At 37.2% G+C, this 22,692-nt stretch overlaps 1 protein-coding gene across 6 annotated transcripts; it reads left to right on the top strand.

The window, feature by feature from the left end:
- The first annotated feature begins 382 nt into the window (after positions 1-382).
- On the top strand, positions 383-22,538 carry LOC18435344 (histone-lysine N-methyltransferase ASHR3). 6 transcript variants are annotated; one of them, XR_016045923.1, is made up of 12 exons: positions 383-915; positions 13,876-14,022; positions 14,706-14,882; positions 16,463-16,489; positions 17,202-17,319; positions 17,452-17,551; positions 19,066-19,159; positions 19,364-19,442; positions 19,748-19,847; positions 19,951-20,122; positions 20,313-20,393; positions 22,135-22,538. XR_016045923.1 is itself a non-coding variant. In XM_088853865.1 (11 exons), exons 5-11 carry the CDS (start codon positions 17,236-17,238, stop codon positions 22,271-22,273), a joined length of 726 nt encoding a protein of 241 aa, XP_088709991.1. In that variant the 5' UTR covers positions 383-915; positions 13,876-14,022; positions 14,718-14,882; positions 16,463-16,489; positions 17,202-17,235; the 3' UTR covers positions 22,274-22,538. The 6 variants fall into 6 exon arrangements, 4 of the variants coding, with proteins under 4 accessions (XP_088709991.1, XP_020523670.1, XP_088709989.1 ...); XR_016045924.1 differs by having other exon boundaries at positions 19,710-19,847; XM_088853865.1 differs by lacking the exon at positions 19,748-19,847 and having other exon boundaries at positions 14,718-14,882; positions 17,475-17,551.
- Positions 22,539-22,692: the final 154 nt, after the last annotated feature.

The raw sequence follows: 22,692 nt of genomic DNA, 5'->3' as shown, positions 1-22,692 counted from the left end.
CAAAATCTAGTGCGAGAAAGAGGAGTGAGAAAAGGGTGCCTCAAATCTAGTTAGTGTTGGTCCATTTCACCAGTGCCCATCCAATTGTCACTTTTTTAGAGAGAGAAAGTTATCCCGAACCTCATCCGTTTCTCTCTCTAGGCTCCCCCAATTTTTCTCTGCATGTCTCTCCTTTTCTAAACACTTTCTCTCTCTACTCGCAGTCTCTCGGTGAAAACTCTTTCTCTCACTACTTTAAGCCCTGCTACGCACGTGCCACGGTCTTAAGTCCAGAGTCGGGACCCACCATCCGGTTTCCCGCCTCTCCACATTTCATATTTTTCGTTCTTTTCTCTCTCTAAACCACCTACTATTTATACCAAACAATACCAGATTGTACAGAGACCGGTCCTGACTCCCAAGTCCTCACACTCTCTCTCTCTCTCTAAAATGCCTGACCTGAGCTCCTTCTCAGAGAGCTGCAACCCTCTCCCTCTCTCTCTAGAACTTGCAGCTCCCGATAATCTCTTGACGAAATCTCAAACCAGTGAGCAAAATGCTTTCTCTCTCATCCCTCATGATGATCCCCTCGCCCTAAATTCCAAGTCCAACGGAAAATTTTGCTTGGACGAGAGTTGGCTGTTCAAATGGGGGCGGCCATGGAAATGCAGCTCGAATGTGTTTAAGGTTTTTGAAGATGATGGAGGTTTCCCAAAAGAAGTTTCAGAGAAGGCTTCTTTGAGGTGTAGTCGAAAGGCCATGGCTAGATGTGAGTTGCAGAAGAATGAAGTCACTTCTACACAGTGTAGAACAGGTAAAAGTGCCATCAATAAGTCATTTGAGGAGCTTTTTAGGGCTTGGGTCGAGAAGAAGGTGAAATCTGGAGTACCAGAGAGCGAATGCAATTTCCCTTTTCTTGTCCACGCTCCAAGAATGGTAACCCTAATTATTTATTTGATCTGTTTCTTCATTTGATACATTGGTTATTCTTTATGCAGTGATCTGTCTTGCAAATGGTTTTTCTGGCGCAAGATCTTGCTTCAAGTGTGTGCATTACTGTTTTATGTGTAAATTGATACTTATGAATCTGAATATTGTTTGGAATGAGTTCATAACGCAGTGGTTTTCATCTCTGTCTCTCTGTCTTTCTCTGTCTCTCTCCAGGGACCTTGTCATTATGAGTGTTCATGAATGAAATTGAGCCTAAAGAGTTCATATTAATCTGATAGTGTGTGAGTGTTCTAGTTTTTTTCTGTTTGTTATTTTAAAACAAGAACCGACTTAAGCTCATATATGTGTAAACGCTGGAGGTCTTGTTTCAACATAGATGAGTATTTTTATTACGATTCTATCGATCAAACAGGGTTTCTAAGTTGACAGCGCGCATCTTTTGTCAAATTTGGAGTCAATCGGATACAGAAATGGGGAATGATTTGTTGGAAAATAGTGCATATTTTATGGGGCGTTTGGGGGAATAGTATTTGCGCTGTTAGATAGGTCTTTTATTGTTATTTGTTATTAGGATGTACATTTGGGTAATGAAATCTTTATCTGTGAGGAAGTATTAGATTTCTTTTTTTATGGTTATCTAAAAGATTAGGTATTATAAAAGGATTAGAAAGTTTGGGATTTGAGAGGAGTGGTGAGTAGGTGTTTTGGCTTTTGTGTTGCTTTTGCAAGAACAGGACTTGTGCGGCCTGCCTTATTATTTTATCTATGATGGCATTGGAGCTTTGGTGAGAGGTCTTATTCTTCTAGGTCATCGAGTGGGTGTTACTTATTGGAGGAGAAATGTATTTTCATAACTCCTCTTTGCTTGTATGTTTGTGTCCATTCTTCTTGTTGGCGGTGGATTTCTGCAGCAATAGTGCTGGATCTACATAGTTTGGACTTTGGAATGGAAATGAACACAAGCCCCAATTATGAGTACTGGAGGTTGTGCATGGAGGCATTTCTCTAAAGCCAAGATTTTGGGATCTTGTTTCTAGGATTAAGGTGATGTCAAATGATACATTTGAAAATGCCAAAGCTAGACAAAAGGCAGATTAAGTATGGTAAGGTGCTGTTTGCACTGAAAGCATTGACACATAAGGATCTGATTGATCATATTTGTAAATTCTGTTACACACCACTTCGTTTTACAGTTTTTTGAGAATGAACTTAGTTGATCAACCCAACTAACACAACACTTCATCAAAGTCAAGTGAAATCTCGAAGTTGGACCAAGTCATGCTCAGCTACATTGATATCTCATTTGTGCCTTGAGTAAGGAGTATACACCATTCATCACATCCCCATATTGTTGGGCAACTCAGCTCACCATTATAGAGCTTGAAAATTTGCTTGCCAATCAAGAGGTTTTGGCAAAGCAGATTATCTAAGATGTTGGTCTTGGAAAAAGGGGATGATGCACCGCTTTCTAGGGTCAAAGTAAAGTAAAGTCCAACAATGGTTCTAAAAAGAATCCTTCATAAGCCTCAAAGAATGAAGGACGAAATTTAGCAGCAAATTCAAATTAGGAGAATGTCTGTAATGAGAGATCTACATCTATCAAGTGTTACAAATGTGGTAAGCTTAGCCACATCAATAAGAACTGTCGTATGAAGTTGGTGGATGGTATTTCCGGCTTGTTTGTTAAGATAACAGCTAGTAGAAAAGTAAAAGGGAAAATTCTTTCGCCTCCAAAGTCGTTCTTGCATGACATCTATTGTAGGAGATTTGGTTTTAGATTGTAATAGCAGTGTCGAATACGATCATTGTCTCTAGTGGTTCACACCATGTGAACATGAATGACTCAGTGTTCTTGAATCTTCGTGAGCATGGTGGGATATAGTTGATTATCACTATAGACAATTGAATCCATCTAGTCAAGAGAAAAGGTAGCGTGAATGTCAAGAGTCAAGACTGGTAGCTCATGGCTGGTTAGATTATTCTCAGGAACCATGTTCTAGGTTTGAAGAAAAAACCTTGTCTCATCATAATCATCAGAGCATTTTTCCAACTATTTGGGGTCGGCTACACGAACCATGGTCCACCATTCTACTCTATCAAGGGCTATAGTCTCAGAGAGGCCATAAGTCCCCATATCTTTTCTCACTATGTTCAACAATGTCCTTTTGAGCTCACCTTTGTCCTCTTTTGAGCCTTCCACTTGAACCAACTCACACCACCTAACAGTTACCATATTAGGTCTCCACTGCACATGGCCAACCCACCTAAGTCTACTTTCTCTCATTTATCGCATATTGGAGCCACACTTAAGTTCTCTCGAATCATTTTGAATTCTATCCTTTCTTGTCTTGCTACTCATCCACAACATCCTCATCTCAACTACACGCATCCTATGAGTATGTTGTTTCTTGACAGCCCAACATTCTACTCCATAATGCAAAGCTGATTTTACAACTGTCGTATAGAACTTCCCCTTCAACTTCATTTGTATGTAGCAACCACATAAAATGCCGGTTGCACATCTCAACTTTGTCCACCCAACTCTAATTCTATGCGTGACATATTCCTCAATCTCTCCATTTTCCTGGATTATCGACCCAAGATATCGCAAGTGCATTTTTTTTTAGTATTTCCATGCCGTCAATTTAAGTACTTCATCGTCTCTACTTCTATTATTGCTAAACTTGCATTCCATATACTCTTTCTTACTTTGGCAAATTTTAAAACTTCTAGATTCTAGAGCATCCCTTCAAAGTTCTAACTTTGTGTTGATGCCGCTTCGGGTCTCATCAATTAAAACTATATCGTCCACAAACAACACACACCACGGTACCTCATCTTGTAGGTGCGTAGTTAAGTCGTCCATAACTAAGACAAAGAGGTGTGGGCGTCACGCTAACCCCTAATGTAGACATATTGTTACTGAAAACTTAATCATCTCTCCACTAGTTGTTTGTGCATTACACGCTCCCTTGTATATATCTCTTACCAAGTTGATATATTATCTGGAGACTCTTTTCTTTCCAACACCCATCAAATTCAATCTTGAGGTACTCTATGATAAGTTTTTCTAGATCAATAAAGACCATGTGGAGGTCTTTTCCTTCACCCTAAACTTCTCTGTCAGCTGTCTAGGTTGGAAAATTGCTTTTTGATACACTCGTTTCAGACCTTAGTCATTGCTCAATCACTCTCTCCCATAGCTTCATAGTGTGGCTCATAAGTTTGATCCCTTGATAGTTTGCATATTACCTAATCTAAGAGTATCAAATTGCAGATTCTGGGAAATATCTTCTCCTTGAACTGTATGGTGTAAAAGTCTGTACAGTGTGAAGAATATTTAGCCATACATGCTCTTCTACATAAAGAAAGAAAAATCACTTTTTGTGATATTAGCGAATGAGGCCTATGCGGAGAAGACTAGTTTAAATGATAATACAACTATTTAACATGTTTGGTTGGGGCAAGTTGGCTACCAACTATTGAATGCCATTTCTTTTGAGAAGTTGATTGATGGAGTGCCTATGTTGGGCAATATACAGCATGATGTGGTTAAGGCTGATCGCCTTCCATTTGAGCATTTATCAAGCTAATGCACTAGCCGTTGGATATGGGGCATTTTGCTGATATGGGGCATTTTGCCTAACTCCAAGTTATTGTAGATTTCACTATGTATTGGTGATGGTAAATGATTTTCCATGTATACGTAGGTCTACCTTATGAAGTGAAAAGATGATGTTCTTTCTATTTCTTTTAAGAAGTTGATTGATGGAATGCCTATGTTGGGCAACATACAGCATGATGTGGTTAAGGCTGCTTGTGTGGAAAGGCACATCGCCTTCCATTTGAGCATTTATCAAGCTAATGCACTAGCCGTTGGATATGGGGCATTTTGCTGTTATGGGGTCTTGCCTAACTCCAAGTTATTGTAGATTTCACTATGTATTGGTGATGGTAAATGATTTTCCATGTATACATGGGTCTACCTTATTGAAGTGAAAAGATGAAGTGAAAGGAATTTAGCCTAAAGATCAAGTGTTTAAGAACAAACATTGGTGGAGAGTACATGTCGAAGTACTTATTCAAAGTATTTTGAAGAAACAACATTGGGAGGCAAATTGTGTGTCCATACACTTCACAACATAATGGGTCATTGAGAGAAAACTATTGTCGTTTTTGAGATGGATGTGAAATGTTGCATAATAAGATTGGAGGCTAGGGTTGGCAATGGGCTGGATGGCCAAGCCCAGCCCAAAAAACAAGGGTCTGGGCCACGAAATGTGACCCGAGGAAAGGGCTAGGCTGGGTTAGGACCAGGTCGCAACAGGGCCAGCCCAATTTGGTTGGACCTAGCTTGGTTCGGCTTGGCCTAGCCCCTTTTTTCTTCTTGTTTTCTTGTATACTTTTATTGTAGTTGGCTTAGCCTGGCTGCCCTGATATGGATAGGGCTGGGCTTGGGTCAGGGCTTCTTCGGCCTTGTCAGGGCCGAGCCAGGTGCCCTTGGTCCTTGGCCCTGCCGTTGCCACCCCTATTGGAGGCATTGCGGTGTGTTGTCATGCGATCAACCAATTACCTCCATATCTGGTTAAGGAAAAGTCTTCTTTTGAACTTTTCAATGTTCAAAGATTCGGCTAAGCGGCCGGGAAGAAAGCCTAATATAGGCCTAGGCAGGTTCCTTAAGCGGACATGCTCCTAGGCTCCCGCCTAAGAAAGCTCAAGGCGGGTGCCTAGTGTCCACCCATTAAAAAAAAAACCATAAGGCCCCTTTAAAAAAATCGAAAAATGGCTAGCTCACGGGCCCATATGCTTTCTCTTTACATCAGTGTTCAAACAAGTGGATTGCCTAGCGCCTAGGTGGTCCAGAAGGTCTAGGCGTATCGCCCAAGTCTAGGCAGCCAAACTAGGCGGTCCCCTAGGCGGTACGGAACTCACCTAGGCGGCTGTTCGGCCCTAGGCGGCCTGTGCCCCTCCTATGGGCGAAACTTTTTTTTTTTTCATTTCTATTGATTTTTTAAAATATAAAGGGTTTCAAAGGATGGGTTTTAGGTTCATTTGAAACCTAAACCCACAAGAACCCATGTTAGAGAGAAAGAAACCTCAAGAAAACATCCTTTTTTGACTTTCATTGGATCGAAGTGTTTATCAAAGTTATGGAAAATGGATCCAAACATCACCCAGGTAGATTTGATTTAATTTTGGAGTTTTATAATCCTATTAGAGGGTGTTTTTTATTATTTTAGCACTAGAAACATCTAAGAGGTGGGAGTTTGGAGTTCGAGCAATCAAAGTAAGTGCAAATTTTATTTTTTAGATTGCTTGTTTTATTTTGAGATGTCTTCTTCAGGATCTAGTCGAAGTGGAGATCCGGGTTGGAAATATGGATATAACCCGAATCCAAATGACAAAAATTGCATTAGATGCAATTTTTGTGAAAAGATACAAAAGGAGGCATAAACCGGTTTAAGAAACATCTTGCCGGTATTTAAGGGGAATGTTGCCCCTTGTAAAAATGTTCTTGAAGCTATCAGAGAGGAGATTAAGCTATATATGAGTTTTGTAAAACAAAAACAGGAACAAAATCCTTGTCATTTGAATAGATCTATTTTTGCGATCCGGGTTGGAAGTATAGTTATACAAAACCAAATGATAAAACTTGTATAAAGTGTAATTTTTTTGTGAAAAGATACCAATGGGGGTATTAACCGATTCAAGAAACACCTTGCTGGTATTAAAGAGAATGTTGCTTCTTGTAAAAAGGTTCCTGAAGCTATTCGGGATGAGATTAGATAACTTCTGAATTTTAAAGAACCAGAAAATGATGAAAATGCTCCTTGTTCTATGGAAATATCTTCTCTGGGTTCTTTTAGAAGTCGTGCTCCGGGTTGGAAGTATGGTTATAACCCAAATTCGAATGACAAAAATTGTATTAAATGTAATTATTATGGAAAGGATACTAATGGGGGCATATATCGGTTTAAAAACCACCTTGTCGGTATTAAGGGGGATGTTGCCTCGTGTAAAAATGTTCATGACTATCAGTGTATGCTTGTATGGTTTTACTGTTTAGCTTTGTATGAAATTATGGATTATCAAAAATTCAAAATTCTCTTCCTAACGTCTATTTTCTTTTTTGTAACTGGGATCATGGTCTTATGGATTATCAAAATTCTTATGGATTAATCATTATTAGTCATCATTTTTTGTTTTTCAACTGGGCTGCCTAGGTCTTGGGCGTCCGCCTAGGCGCATGGTGGCCTGGACCCCAATGGTCGCCTTGGTGCCGCCTAGCGCTTTTTGAAACACTCCTTTACATACAAGAAGTAGGAAAAATAGATGTCCTCCAAGTGTTCGATGGGAGGCGTCTCTCTCTCACACACACACAAACGCACACTTGGACCATGCTCTCTATTGTAATATAAGAAGAAAAAGAAGAAGATGACCTCCAAGTGTTTGATATGAAGCCTGAAGCCTCTCTCTCTGTCTGCTGGACTCATATTCGCACTACATAGATGAAAAAGAAATAGAAGAATGTGAAGGCCTCTTTCTCACATATACACGGATGCATATACTTTTTCTTTCTCTCGCTCGACATATAAGATAAGAAACAAATTAGAGGACCTCATAGCTTGGACCCACTCACTCTCTCTCGCTACACAAACATGCACACACACCAAAGATATGCCCCCCCTCCCTCGGGGCCCTGGGGCCACCTACGACACTCAATACCCTTGGCCGCTTAGGCGGCTGCCTCCACCTTTTGAACACAATTTGTTGTTTCCGCGTTTTTTGTTTGGTTTGCTATGTACATGTCTCTAAGTGTTATAGAATCAAGCTAGAGCCAAAAGTAGCGAAGTGCTTGTTCATTAGCTCTTCTGACAAAGAAAGATGTTCAAGTGCATAAACCTTGGCAATTAAGTTTACTGCTTTGTAGATTATTTTATTTGACAAGATTTCATCATAGTACATAACTCAAAACTCAGCAATGTAGCTGATAAAAAAGACAAGGAAATTGAGGCAAATGAGGATGAGAGAGTGTGAAGCCCATTGCACAAAATGGTGCATGCTATCCCAGTCATGATAAGCTTGGAGCAACAGAGAGTAGTTAATTTCCAAACATGAAGTTGCTGCCAATAAATTCAGAAAAAGGATGTGGTGCTCAAGAAGAACTAATAAAATGGAGGGTCACTGCACAAAAGTAGTCGGATACTTGGTACTTGAAAGACTTTGAAGTTGGTGTAAATCATTGACGCAAAGAAGAATATTGAAAGAAAATAAACAAACCAGAAATATAAAAGACAAAAATAGAGGGCGAGTGAATATATCCTCTTTTAAGATCTATAATGGATTCCACACCGAAACATATTTTCACACGACCCAAAGTAAACTCCTCTCTTCTCTTCTCTATTATCTTTTTTTTTGGTCCACACTTACATATTTATAGAAGAAAACCTTAAATCCTAACTTGCTCATTAAGAAACCCTAAACACCATTAAATCACCACCCTTGATCTATTTAATATTTAACATCCAACTATGCCCCTTAATCCTCTACGATTAAAAACGACACAAGTACCCTAAATAAAATTTAAAACCAAAAGAACCCCAAAACTTATTTTTTATCCCCTAAAAAGATAAAAATAAAATTAAAAAAACTCTAATTGCATCATTATCCTTGATTTGGAGAAGCTTGACCTCGAGCTTGTTGCACTCATTGTATCCTTCATAGGCCATTTGAATAGTTGGTGATATAGTCCCATTATTTGTTTGGTAGTTTGGGTATGTTGTCTTCTTTAATGAATCAATTAATCAAATACTTTATGTGCAATTTATAGTGGAACTTTAGGATGTCGGACAAATTTTATTCTATCTTACGAGCTCCTCATAAAAGTCTAGAAGATCGATCTTGATACTGAGATCATGTGAACGTTTCTTAGGTTGTGGTTCTTGCCTCAAAATTTGCTCATTACATATGGGATTGGCATGCCGAGTCAATCGTGTTGCTCGATTCATCCCTCAGGTGAGATTCGGTGCCAGATCTATGGGATTACGAGTGAACTCTTGTTGGTGTTTGATATTTTCTAATTATTGCAACCTCTGATTAATATCCAGTGTTGTCCAATTTGCTTCTCTTCGGTCAAAGAGGCCGAAGTCTTTGGATTTTAGGACTAGACCGAAGTAAAGCAAAACCTGGTATTGCCACTTTGGTCGGCTTCAGTTGGCGTCGGGCTGATTCGGCCGAAACATAGAAATATCTATATAAAAGTATTTTTCTCTATTTATTTTATTTTTTGATTTTTTTTATTTTTATATGTAAATATCTAATTTATTTATATTAAATAAAAAAAGTCTGAAGTCTTCCCTTGAATCGGCCAAAGCACCGAATTGCTTCATTTTTTCTCACCAAACCAAAGAAGACTCGAAGCGAATCTGATGATATTGTTGTTTCACTAATCTCCTCAAAGTTCGTAGATCTCAACTCGAATACCATTGATGCCATCTTTGATTTGTTGTTTCACACCATCCATGATTGATGGGAATATATCCTCGATTACTAGAGTGGGTTTTGATGTCTTTGTCATTAATGGATCGTTTGAAGCTTTGATACCAATTGATGCAGAGAACAATATTGGAAGAAAATAAACAAACTAGAAAAATAAAAGACAAACATAGAGGGTGAGAGAATATACGTCTTTCAAGGTCTGCAAGGGAATTCACTCTAAAATATCTTTTCACAAGACCCAAAATAAACTCTTGTTCTCTTCTTTATTTTCGTTTTTTTAATCCACTCTTACATGTTTATGGAGGAAACCCTAAAAGCTTACTTGCTCCTTAAGAAACCCTAAACACCATTAAATCACAACCCTCTAATTATACCCCTTAATTCTCTACAATGAAAAAAGACACAAGTATCACAAAAGAAAACTAAAAATCCAACTAATCCCAAAACTTAATTTTTCTCTCATCATCCTCATTATCATCATCCAAGCCTTATCCCAATTATGTGGGATCGGCTACATGAATCTTGTTCCTCTGTTCTTCTTTGTCAAGGGCCATACCTTCAGTAAGACAACATAGGTGTTGGATTCATGATAAGATGTAGCAAAATTTTACGTTGGTTGCCTATTTTATGCAACCCACCTCCTTTAACCGTGCTTGGGATGAGTTAAGGGAAAGTTTAATGTCCTTACCTTCATTAGACCATTGATAAGGGTCTAATAAAAGTTAATTATCAGGGTCAATATTAATGATGGTAAAGGGGTTCTAGAATGGGAGGCTGCTACGAAAGAGGAACTAACAACCTTCATGAAGAATGAAATATGGGAATTGGTGCCAAAATTCATTGATGCAAAACTGATGACTTGCAAGTGGGTCTTCAAGTTGAAGAAGAAGCTTGATGATTTGAACGAACAACGCAAGGCTTGATTGGTTGCTCTTGGTATTAGCCTATAGTATGGATTGGATAATGAGGAGACATTCATCCTTTGTTGCAAGGATAACAACAGTAAGCAAGGCTGGAAATTGGTAACTCGATGCAAAGAATACATTCCCTTACGGTGAGGTTGATCAAGGGTTGTACATAGACAAGTCAGAGGTTCCATGTTTACAGATTATTCTTGTCACATGTGTGGACTAAAGAAGGTATTTTATGGCCTCAAGCAAGCTCCTTGAGCTTGGTATGATAAGAGTTTTGAGTATCGAATTTTTTTTGGTTCTAAGGTTTCCACTTTTTAACTCTTGCATGTTCATCAGAGCATAGTCAAAAGCACGTTATTTTGTTGTTATATTTGGATGACATGATCATTATTGGTGCTACTGTGATTGAAATTTCACGTTTACGAGACGATTGTCAATCTAGTTTGAGATGAAGAATTTAGTTGAGGCTAGTTGCTTTCTTAGGTTTGATGTTTAGAAGGTTAAAGATGGTATGTTTTTATCTCAAAAGAGATGCTAGAAAGTTGTTTGATCGTTTGCGTACGAGGGAGTGCAAGTCAATGGCTACCCCTGTCGAGCCCAATCTTAAGTTGTTAAAGGATGTAGGGAAGCCCTTCAATAATTAGAAAGGATATTGATAAGTAATGGATTGTTTATATCACGTAACTATTACTAGACCTGATATTGCTTATTCTCTTGGGGCGGTCGCAGTTTATGCAGAGTCCCTTGAGTTCCTCATCTTGTTGCAGCTAAAGCAAATTCTTTATTATGTGAATAATTAGTCTTGAGTATGGTTTGATGTATAAGATGGGTGAGAAGTTTTCTCTAGTTGGTTTTAATGGGCAAGCGACATCAATGATCGGTAGCTATTTTTGGGTATTGCTTGAATGCAAATTAAGGTAGCAGTTTCATGCAGCAGTAAAAGCAACCATGTGTAGCTCTCTCTAGCACTGAGGCAGAGTATGTGGCTGCAACCATGGTTAGCACTAGGCAGTGTATGTAGCTGCATTTGGCTGAGGCGTTTAGTAGGTGACACAATAAGTTTAATTATTTGGTGTCGATCAAATGTGAGAACCAAAGTACAATCAACTTGTAATACCATCCCCTTTTTCATGGTCGAATGAAGCATATTGAAGTCCAACAGCACTTTATTTGCCAAAAGGTTTTGGAAGGTGATTGAGTTGGAAACCATTTGAATTGGTGCTTACAGTTTTGGTCTTCTTCACCAAGAGTATAACAAAAACCAAATTTTTTATTTAAGTTCTTTAGTGGAGCAGTTGGGTTTATGGCCTACAAGCATGCATTAATTGGGGAGTGTTAAAAACTAAAGCATCTTGTAGGGGGTGTTTTGGAGAATTTTGCTATTGGATAGATTTTTTTAGTTTTATTTGTTATAGGAAGTACACAATTTATATTTGGGTAATCAAATCTTTATCATTTAGAAAGTCTAGGTGTGTGGGATAATTATCTATGTTTGTGTTTGGGTGAGTATTGGAGTTACGTTTTTATCCTTATCCAAAAGATTAGGTATTATACATGGGTTAGATAGCTAGGGATTGAGATTAGAGGTACGTAGGTGACTTGGGGTGTTCTTTCACTTTCTCTAGCTTCATATTAAAGGTTGTTGAATTTAAACTCCAGCAAGATTTTGCCCCATGGTCCCCATTGTTTTGTATCGTTTTTGGAAGAAGACTTGTGTCTCGTAGTCGATTCAGAGTGGTTTGGTACATGGACCTGTCATGTTATTTGTTAGCAGATATGGGAAAATTTCTGTGATGCCTTGTATGAAATGCACTTGATGTTTAAACTTGACTTGATGAAGTGACATAGGATCTCTAAGTTGCCCAGGTATATTCTTGTATCAAAAGATTGGGTTAGTTTCACAAACAGAGAGAGATTTGGGAAAACTTCTGTGACATTTTGGATAAAATGCATTTGATCGACTGTCTTTGTTGATTGAATTTTGAAATTGCTTCAAGCTCAACCATAAGATTTTGTCTGAAGGGACTTTTCTACAATTTATGTGTTTCATACGTTAGTTACGTGGTTGTTTACTCCAAAATCTTAGGCGAAAGATAGGGACTGATACACTGGGTACGCTGATGTGACTTACCTGGATGCTATTCACTTCTAGGATGCTGGTAGTTCCATCTGAACTAAATCTAAAACAATGTAGCTGAGATATTCTTAAAATGTTAATGGATGGTATAGACGTTATGTAGATTGAAAGGTACTTGGGAGTTTCTTGAGCTGATTTAGAGCATGCAATGTAACTATGCACGATAAAATGTACCATAGTTTGAGAGTCCAAAACCATGATCAATATTATAGTTCTTAGAAAGGGAAAGGGGTTCATGCAACCATTCTAGAAACAAGTGGAGAAAACTAAGTGTCAATACCTGTGAAAAAGTTGGGTGTTAAATGAATAAATAGGTATACAAAATTGGTATAGAGGAAATAGTTAGAGAATCCATGGTGAAATACAATGACAAATTGGTTGCGAATTGCTTGGGTAAGAGATTCGTGGCCCTAAATACCCTGGAAGTTGAGGGAAGCAGGTGACAGGAATGGGGAAACACCTGTGATACATGAGAACTGGGAGTAAATATAACCAAAAGAGGAAAATGTGTTCGTCATCATTTTCCTCAAACTTAGAATTCTAAACCTCATCGGTTTCCAAAAGGTTTTCTGGGTTGTTTTTCTTTGTCACCCTCAAACAAGTTGCTCAATAGCCATACCTAAATCGTAAACAACATAGTAGAAGTTAATATTCTTAACTAATCTTGATCTAGATTTATGGCGTACATACAGGGCGGCCTACATGCTTGTATCGACTGTTGGCTGGAAATGATATCCAGGCAAACTTTGCCTTCTGTGCTGCTCAACTAGACAATCTAGTGCTGGACGCTAGACTAGCACTGGCCCTAATGTAGCTAACAGTTGGAGCATGTTAATATTGAATTAAACTGAAAAAGGTTCATTGAAATGGATTCAGGTCATTGGGCTACATATTTCACAAAATCACGGATGTTTAAAGGTCATGGGATTTCTTTTTTTTTCTCGAAATGTTGACATAAGAAATCATAGCATTTTTTGCTGCTGAACAGACAAATTGTGGTGATTTGAGATGAAATTTGATTTTTTAAGCTACTCTGAGTTGCACTTGCACGTTTCACAAGTTAATTGTGCTTTGAATGGCTAATTTTCTGAAAAATAATACTTCACACAGTTAGCATGCTCATTATAATGGTTTCAACATCCACTGATACACTGATCCTGTTTTCCAACTATGGATGTCGATATTTTATGGGAAGATGCTATAAATGGTTACATGCTCATTTACTTGTTGCATTCTCAATTCCATTGTATGAAGACGAAATGCTGATTTCATGGTTTTCTTGGAATGGTTATGGTACTGCCTAAGATTTTCAATTTTCTCTTGCAATTTTGTTCCATCATATCTCATTAAATAATCCATGCTTATTGAATGGTTTCACGTCTATTCATCTCTTAGGTGGAATGTCGGATATGTTGTACACAAATTGTTGCTGGGAAAGAGCTGCTATGCTCTGTTCGAGGTTGTCAGCAAGTCTTTCACTTGGTTTGTGTGAAACAAAGATATGGGAATCATAAGTGCAAGGACTTTAAGTGCCCTCAACATGTCAGTACTTTATTATTGTTATTTTTTATGTCTTAGGCATTTGTGTCAAGCTTTGTTAAACAGAATATGTCGATGGCAATATAATATCTATTTAGATGATCTAGGTTATACAAGGTAAAGTAAGTGTGCTAGTTCTTGGTTCTATTGCTGTTTCCATCACTGAAGGTTTCTCTTTATTGTTTGATTATTTACACTGCAGTATCATCATAAACATTTACGGTTCGTTTTGGATGTTTGATTGGCTGTAAGGTGAAACTTAAAGTCACAATTTCTCTAGAAGACATTTGTTACTATTTCTAACCTCCCAGAGTTAATGTCAATTGACGATACGGTCACAAATATTTAACTTTTACATGCATTAAAGGACTTTTTTTAAAAAAATTGTGATGCTGAACTTGGCCAGGGTGCCATATCTTTAAAAGAATGTGGAGATTAAATGAGGCAATGTCATACATGTACCTGCTGTGCGATTTGAAATCCATCTCTGTTTGATTTGTAGTACATATGCATGTGTTTGCTGATACATTTTTGTTGTTGTTCTTTGGCTCTTATGATTGTCTCCATAGTTCTTTAGATAATTTACTTAATTCAATTTGTGCTTTTAATGGGTTTGTGCGTTCATCCTCGGTAAACAATATACCGTGATCTATATAAGTTTCAAAATGAGCTCATGCATTGGGTAGTTCTCTGAACAGGCATGCTTTATTTGCAAACAAAAAGGTTATTGGCGGTGTATGAGGTGCACAATAGCGGTACACTCTAAATGTGCTCCGTGGCCTCAAAATGTGATCTATCCAGTAAATAATTCAAGGCAAGTGATTTGTTGGAGGCATCCGGAGGACTGGAGATTGGAATCAAAGGTCAACTTCTTCTTTTCTTCATAAAAATGCATCATGATTGTAACTTTATGTGATTCTGGTAAACTACCTTCACTCTAGTCTATAGATGGAAAGTCTTTCTTTGTTTTATTCTTTTGCTTATTCCTGTATTCTAGCCATTTATTTGGTATTTATATCAAATTATTCATCACTCAGTACATACTTGCATGATATTCCCAGTTTACAGCATCAGAAAATGTGATTCTTCTTATTATATCACTTGAGAGGATCATGGTGCCATCTTCATCTTCATTTGTTACTTATCATACTTTTAGTGCTTGTAATCCCTACAAGCAACTGTGCTTTTGGTGCTTGTTTGACTTGTTTTGGTTACAAGGATTGTTGTTGTTGATCTTGGTTAATATGTGGTTTACTTGGGCTGTTGGTAGTTTGTCCATGCGATGCACCGAAGCCATGTATGAAGAGATTGATGCAAAAGGAGCCCAAAAATTAAATCCGGCCTTCTTTTGTTCTTAAAGCAAGCAAAATTCAGCAACTATGGAGAAAGTGATGTAGCTGTAAATCAAGCCCAAGAGGAGATACGGATTTAATTTTCGATCTTTTTCCGTGTATGTTTGTGGTTGGGCAAATGCAGCCACATTACTTTCTCCAAAATACAGCTACATTAATTTTCGGGCTTTTTTAAATCAACTTGTGTTATCTGTTTCCCTGTATGTTTGTGGTTGGGCAAATACGAATGTTTTTTATGTTCGTTAGCTGAAGTGTCATGTAGAATGATTTTTCTTAGGAAAGTGGATTTATTTCCCTGGCCTTTTGAGATAAGTTGTGTAATACCTAATATTCCAGAAGTGCTACTTTGCTTTTGGACAATGGGCTTGATTATGAGGAGAGATTGCAATCTCTTGAGTTGCTCTCATGAAATTGACCTCATTTGGTAGAGTGGCCTATTTTTGGAAATTATAACGACATCTGCAAGCCAAACTCTTGCAGCTAAAGTAATAGCATGTGCTATGTAGCACATAGAGAGGCCATCTGCTTGAATTGAGGTTTAATGCTGTCTGAGTTCACTGTCCCTTGTTTGCAAGCTTATTTAAGGACTTTGATTTTGAGCAAATGTTTTATGTCCTGATAAACAAAACATATGAAAGAAGTGCATTATGCATCACCATGATGGTGAGTACTCTTAATGCTTCTAGGTGGTTTTTTTTGGTTCTTTGTTAGCTATATATCTATTTGGTTGTTTGTTTAACCTGTTCGATTCTTAAATTCTGTTCATTTATGATTATTTTGTGTTTCTTGGCCACAAATCCTGCTGATGTTAATTCTTATGATTGTTGCTCATGTGCTGTCCATTTGTAATCTTTTGTGATATCAATTTAAGCGGAAAGTGCTCATTAACCATGATACTTGTGTTAGAAGACTTAACTTTATTATTGAATTGTATACCATGTGATATAAAAAGGGAGCCTCAGGATAAATCTTATGAGTCAAATTTTATATTATTGTCATAGATTCTATTCTTTTTTAGTATTTTCCCTTCGTTTTTGTTTTTCTTTGATTAGGTTGGTTGACAGGACTGGTGGATCTGATTTGTTGTACAGCATGCAGATCCCACGAGCGATATAAAGGTTGGAGTTTTCCCTCTAATGCTATTATTTACATTGCTCCATATGATACTCTTGTTGTTGGGCTTTAATTATTGAATATATTAAATTATAGGAATACCTTATTGCTGATCAGTTTCCTCATATGATACTCCATCAAAATGCATTATATGTAATTTTCCTAGCATAGCTGACCCCAAATAGTTGGGAAAAGGCTCTGATGATGATATTTTCTTAGCGTTGTTTTATATATATATATATATATATATATATATATATATATATATATATATATATATATATATATATATATATATATATATATATATATATAAAATCTGTTGCTTGTTGTTGCTAATGCATTATTTTCATCATCAGTATGCTTACCTCCTACTGCTTATGTATGTTCTAAATTTCATTGAGCTCTCGAGATGTTTATCATGTGCTTCCTGGAGTTCTTTTTTATGAACCACATGGTTTTTCACTGTGTTTCTTTCATGTTATTGCACTAGATGAGACATCAGTAGTTTCAATAAACGTAGGATTTTAAATGCATTTTCTTCTTGGACCTCCCCATTTGGTATGCCATGATTCTCTTTCCTACTTCTAACAAAACCTTTGATGGGTTGTGACAACAAAACCTTTGATGGGTTGTGACAACAAATCTTTGATGGTTGTGACTTGGTGCATTTGATGTTCAGGATATAGCTAATTTTTTTTGCTTTTCAATTTTCAGGAAGCCTTCTGCCGTTTACCTGTGCCATATAACGATGTGGAATTTGATATTGACATTATACGTAAAGACGTATTGGAGAATAAAATGGAACCAACTCCTTATGTGCATATCAAACGAAGTATCCTTTGGTTTTGAAGGTAGTAAACCTCTTTGTATGCTAGCTGTTTTTGTAGGAATTTCATTCTTGGAGAAACATGAGTGGCAAAAAGTCAGGTCCACGACTGCAAGACTACCCTTAACAGAAAAAACGATTTATATCTCATAAAAAAAAAGCGTGATACTGTCGACTCTGATAGTGGATGCACCAACTGCAATTCCAATGATTTATGCGTTGAAGATTGTGTCTGCAGGTATGGTTTTTTCTGCTGCTTTGAAGTGATCTTCATCCTTTGGATCTAATGTTTTGCTATTGAGTACTTCAATCATCTATAGCTAATCCATGGAGTGTACCACTATTATTGGTTGTATTTAAATGATTGGTTATGGTTGTGTAGCAATCTGTTGTTGTATAGGGTATCTTTCCTTGATTGTCTTGGTGGGCAAATTTTCTTTATAAGCTTGTGAAAGTGCAGAATGTGATGCATTCTTGAAATTTATGTATTTATTGCTTTGGTGTGATGGGCAACAAGACTTGACTGTGGTGTCAATATTTCTGATCCACATTAAATATTATTATGAGAAAAATTAGAAACAGTAAGATACAATGGGTATTTCTTAAGATGATGAGTAATGAAATGAAACATATTTTATTTGGAGTCGGTTTGTATTGCTTCATTGAAAGAACCATATTTTTTATGATATACAAATGACAATGATTGTTGTGTGTGTATATATATATATATATGGGAAAGGATCCTGTCATCCCACAGACTGACAGCTACAATGTCAGCCAACATCCTAGATTCAATCTGGGCCGATCTGACGATTACAACCTCATTTCGTATTTGAAGTTTCATTTTTTTTTTTACAAATCCAAATCGCTTGAAATTTTAGGGTTCATTCTTCTCATCAAGGCACACCTGATAAAAATATAAAAACAATAATTAGCAAAATAAAAATTGACCAAAATACCCCCAAAAAGTTTTGGGGGTATTTTGATTTATTTATATTTTACAATTTTTTTTTATATATTTTGATTAGATTCTCCTATTTTGAAAAATAGATGCTCAAAATTTCAAGTGATGTGGATTTGTAGAAAAAAAATGAAAATTCAAATATGAATTGAGGTTGTGACCCTTGGATCCAGATTGAATCTGGGCCGTTGGCTAACACTGTAGCTGTCAGCCCAGGGGTTGACGGGATCCTTTCCCTTTGTGTGTGTGTGTGTATATATATATATGATTGTTGAAATTTGAATCATGGTCCCTTAACTCAATATTTGGACTCACTCAACAAGCCCAACCACAATTGAAAATTATGCAAGTCAATTTTCTTAATTATAACCTTGTTGACTTGGGAAGTTCTTAGTCAGGATTTTGGATCAATTTAGAACTCATGCATGTTAATTTTAGTAATTTATAACTCCATCAACATGGGAAGTTCTTAATCATACCATAATTTGGAATATGGGAGAAATTCTAAATTTGTTTGAAGCAACCGTTAATGATAAAAGAATACCTTGGACGGTTCCTTTCATCAAGCTGATGTTTGTGTTGACTAAGCCACTGCCTTGATTTCTTATTTATTTGTAAGTTACAATATAAATAATTATTTATTTTTTAGCTCACAAAAGGTTTTTAGAGTTGTATTCTAGCAGTGGACCAGGTGACAATTGAACTGAATCATGGGTTATCCATGAACTACTTAATTGTTTGGCTTCCTTTCTGAATGCTGTGAGATGCTTAATATGGATGAATGACTATAGGGTTCAATCCATAAGTTGTTCCAAGGCTTGCTCGTGTTCGGAGTTATGCACGAATAGACCATTTCGCAAGGAGAAAAAACTCAAGATTGTCAAGGTAAGATCCTGCTAAATGGAGCCTCTTCTATTAAAATTTTCCTTTCATTCTAAATTGGAAGCTACTTCATTACTCGTATTCTATTGTAGATCTATTTTAATGCTTTGTAGTGTCATATGGTGCTATCATATGTGTGGTTTCAAAAAATCCTAAAATATACATACACCGAACTTCATAAATGATTTTCCATTGGTCTGTTTGCAGACCCAATATTGTGGATGGGGAGTAGAGGCAGCTGAACCCATTAAAGAAGGGACATTTGTGATAGAATACATTGGGGAAGGTAGTAATGGCCCACTTCTTCAGTCCTACTTAATTGTTTACGTGGATGTTCCTTATAGAGTTTGACTGTGGTTTATGATGTAGTCCTTTTGAATATAAGTAGATCCAGTAAGACATCAGAATGCTGTTCGAACAGGTTAGATTAGTTTGATTCTTCAAAAACCTTATGTCCTCCATAATATCAGCCTTCCACCTTAGTTTGGCGCTGATACGATCAGAGATAACTGGACTTGTTTTGTTCTCTCTGTAAAAGCATTGCTTTCTGCAGATGAGTAATTGCATTTTCTACCTATGTCTTACACATAGCAAGAAGGAAATCAAACAAATCAGGTGTACCAAAAGGGTGGTTATGGTGCATGAGCTTATAAAGATTTTACAATGACATTCCTTTGCCTTTGCATTGCCGGTAATCTTTTTCATCGTGTTCTCGGGCCATTCTCATCTGGAGGTAGTTTTCTAGACTTATTATTTCATAAATGCCTCTAATTGCTTTAATCTGGGCTTTTCAGTTATTGATGATTCCTTGTGTGAACAAAGGCTCTGGGACATGAAACGCAGAGGTGATGTGAACTTCTACATGTGTGAAATCAAGAAGGATTTTACGATAGATGCAACTTTCAAGGGAAATGCTTCACGTTTCTTGAACCACAGCTGCAATCCTAATTGTAAACTAGAAAAATGGTTGTTATTCTTCTCAATTCTTCCACAAGTTTTTTTTTTTTATTGAAGCACTCAATTAACATAAATTTTCAGTCATTTATGCTCAGTTCGAGAATGCACAAATACTCTTACTAAAATGTACACTATCTTGTATCCTGAATAGAGAGATTCATGTTTGTCCTGTTTTTGTCATGAACTTTTCTATTTCTAGGCAAGCAGATGGAGAGACACGTGTCGGCGTGTTTGCATTCAAAAATGTAGAAGTTGGTGAACCATTGACATATGATTATCGGTATGTGGAAATCCTGTCATTATTTGGTTAAAGGCTTTTATAATCACCAGCATCTATAATGTTGAAATATCTCTTATTGTTAATTGAACAGCAATCTGTTTCTCAGGCGCTTTATGTTCGGATATGACCTGAATACAGCCTCTGTTGACAGTGCCAAGAACACAAATTTTAAAAATCATTTTAACTGTTGTCCTAATCTTGAAATTTAAGTCTCATTCATCTTTATATGGGTTTATTCACTTGATGGCTATAGATCGATGTGAGCCAACTTGTATTAAGAAACCTACAGTGTAACAAGGCGAGGATCCTTGTTTTTGTTGAAAAATAACTTGTCGAAGTATTCAAATAGAAACTACTTAATCCACTCTGACATGTATTTCCTTCTTGCAATTTTCTTTCTTTGCAAAATGAAGCAGCTTTTGCATGCTTATGCCTATTTCTTTTGTGGAAGTTATCGAAAGAGATCAGCTCCCATAGAGTAAGTGTAGTAGAGATGAGGATGTTGAGATGGATGAGTGGTAAGACAAGAAGTGATCGAATTCCAAATGAATCTATTTGAGTGAATTTAAGTGTGACACTAATAGGCGATAAAATCAGAGAGAGTAGACTTAGGTGGGCTGGCCATGTGTGGTGCCAATCAAGTACAGCACCGGTTAGTAGGTACGAGTTAGTTCAAATGGAAGGACTGAAATGGGTAAAGGGTAGGCCCAAAAGGACGTGGTTGAAAATAGTTCGAAAAGATATGAGGGCTGTTGGTCTCACTATGGATATATCTTTTAATATTACAGAATGGAGAACCAAGATTCATGTAGCCGACCCCAATTAATTAAAAAAAGGCTAAAATAATGATGATTGAAGGAGATCAGCTGCAATTCTAACTGAAAGCAATATGAATATATAGCTATTAATCAACTAGTTTTAAGCAAAGTATTAAACTAGGACTCAATGAGTTGCTGAGCTGAGTTGATTTGAATCTGTGTTATAAAACAACTGGCTTGAAGGAGTCCCAGGTTCATTGTAGTGAAAGTCCGGGTTAACATTTGTTGTACTGTGGAAAGTTATCGCGACATCTGCAGAGTTAAGAATCCAGCACAAAATCATGTTTGACTTTCATCCTCTTCGGCTCCAAAGCCAGGCATTTCATATGTTTTTGGTATGGAAAAGTGTGAAGTATATAGCCTGTGTATTCTATATATTATACAGCTGGAACCTCCACTGTCTGTTTCCAATGACAGATGGTGGTGGAGATCAACCGTACTCAGGGGAATGCCCACCATTGTGTATTACAATTAATTTTCAGTCCATTGAGAATGGGCAGTGTAAACTACCCTTTCTGGGTTTCACTTCCTGAGGTTCGGATGTATAGTGCCTTAAGCCTTTTCTGAATTTAAAAAACCTAGCATTTCGATAACCTATGATCTTATTGGTGCATTACTATTTTTGCACTGATTTGGCACGGCGTGAAATTTTCCTTGTGGATGGTTATAGCAATCTAACTGTTATTTTCGTGCCTTAAGCCTTTCCTTAAGCCTTTTCTGAATTTCAATAACCTATGATCTTATTTGAGCATAACTATTTTTGCACTGATTTGGTACAGCGTAGGAATTTTCCTTGTGGATGGTTATAGCAATCTAACTGTTATTTTCATATGTTCAATTCAATGTTGAACTGGCAGTTCTCTCACTAGTAGCCAAATTGCAATTGCTTTTGCTTCATGCTATTCAACCTAGCTTTCCTGCAGTTTTGTACATTTTGGTCCGAAAGTCAAGTGCTGTTGTGGTGCTGCAAACTGTCAAGGTTATCTGGGAAGCTCAAAGAAAAGTGATAAGGAAATCGTCCAATGTCAATGGAAAAGCAAGAGGAAACGATCCCGCGACTAATAATTACCTGGCAATATTACTTTGATTTGTTATTCTTTTCAAGGCTTGGCATTCACCATTGCATATTTGAAAGTGATATGTCATGGTTTAAGAACCAGGCTTTGTGTGTGTACCCTTGAATTTCGGAAGACGTCAATGACTATCAATTAAGAAGCTCATTGTCTTCACTCTGTTGTATTCATTAAGACATGAATGTAAGAAAATGTTTATTACAGATGGAAAGTGAAACATGAACTAGGCTTAGTTCATTACTTCCTTGCCCTAATTTTTTGTGTTGGAGGAAAAGGTACCCATGCTCATGAACGTATAAGTGCATGCTTAGAGAATTATCATAGTCCTTATTCAAGTCTTCAATGTACAGGCAACAAGCATCAGGTGGTCTCGTGTAACATACCCCTGTGTAAACTATGCAGAAGCTA

This window comes from Amborella trichopoda, chromosome 12, assembly GCF_054954075.1.
Source record: "Amborella trichopoda isolate Santa Cruz 75 chromosome 12, AtrichopodaSantaCruz75HAP2 v2.0, whole genome shotgun sequence".
In the NCBI taxonomy this organism is placed as follows: Eukaryota; Viridiplantae; Streptophyta; class Magnoliopsida; order Amborellales; family Amborellaceae; genus Amborella; species Amborella trichopoda.
This window is presented reverse-complemented; position numbering and strand designations above follow the sequence as displayed.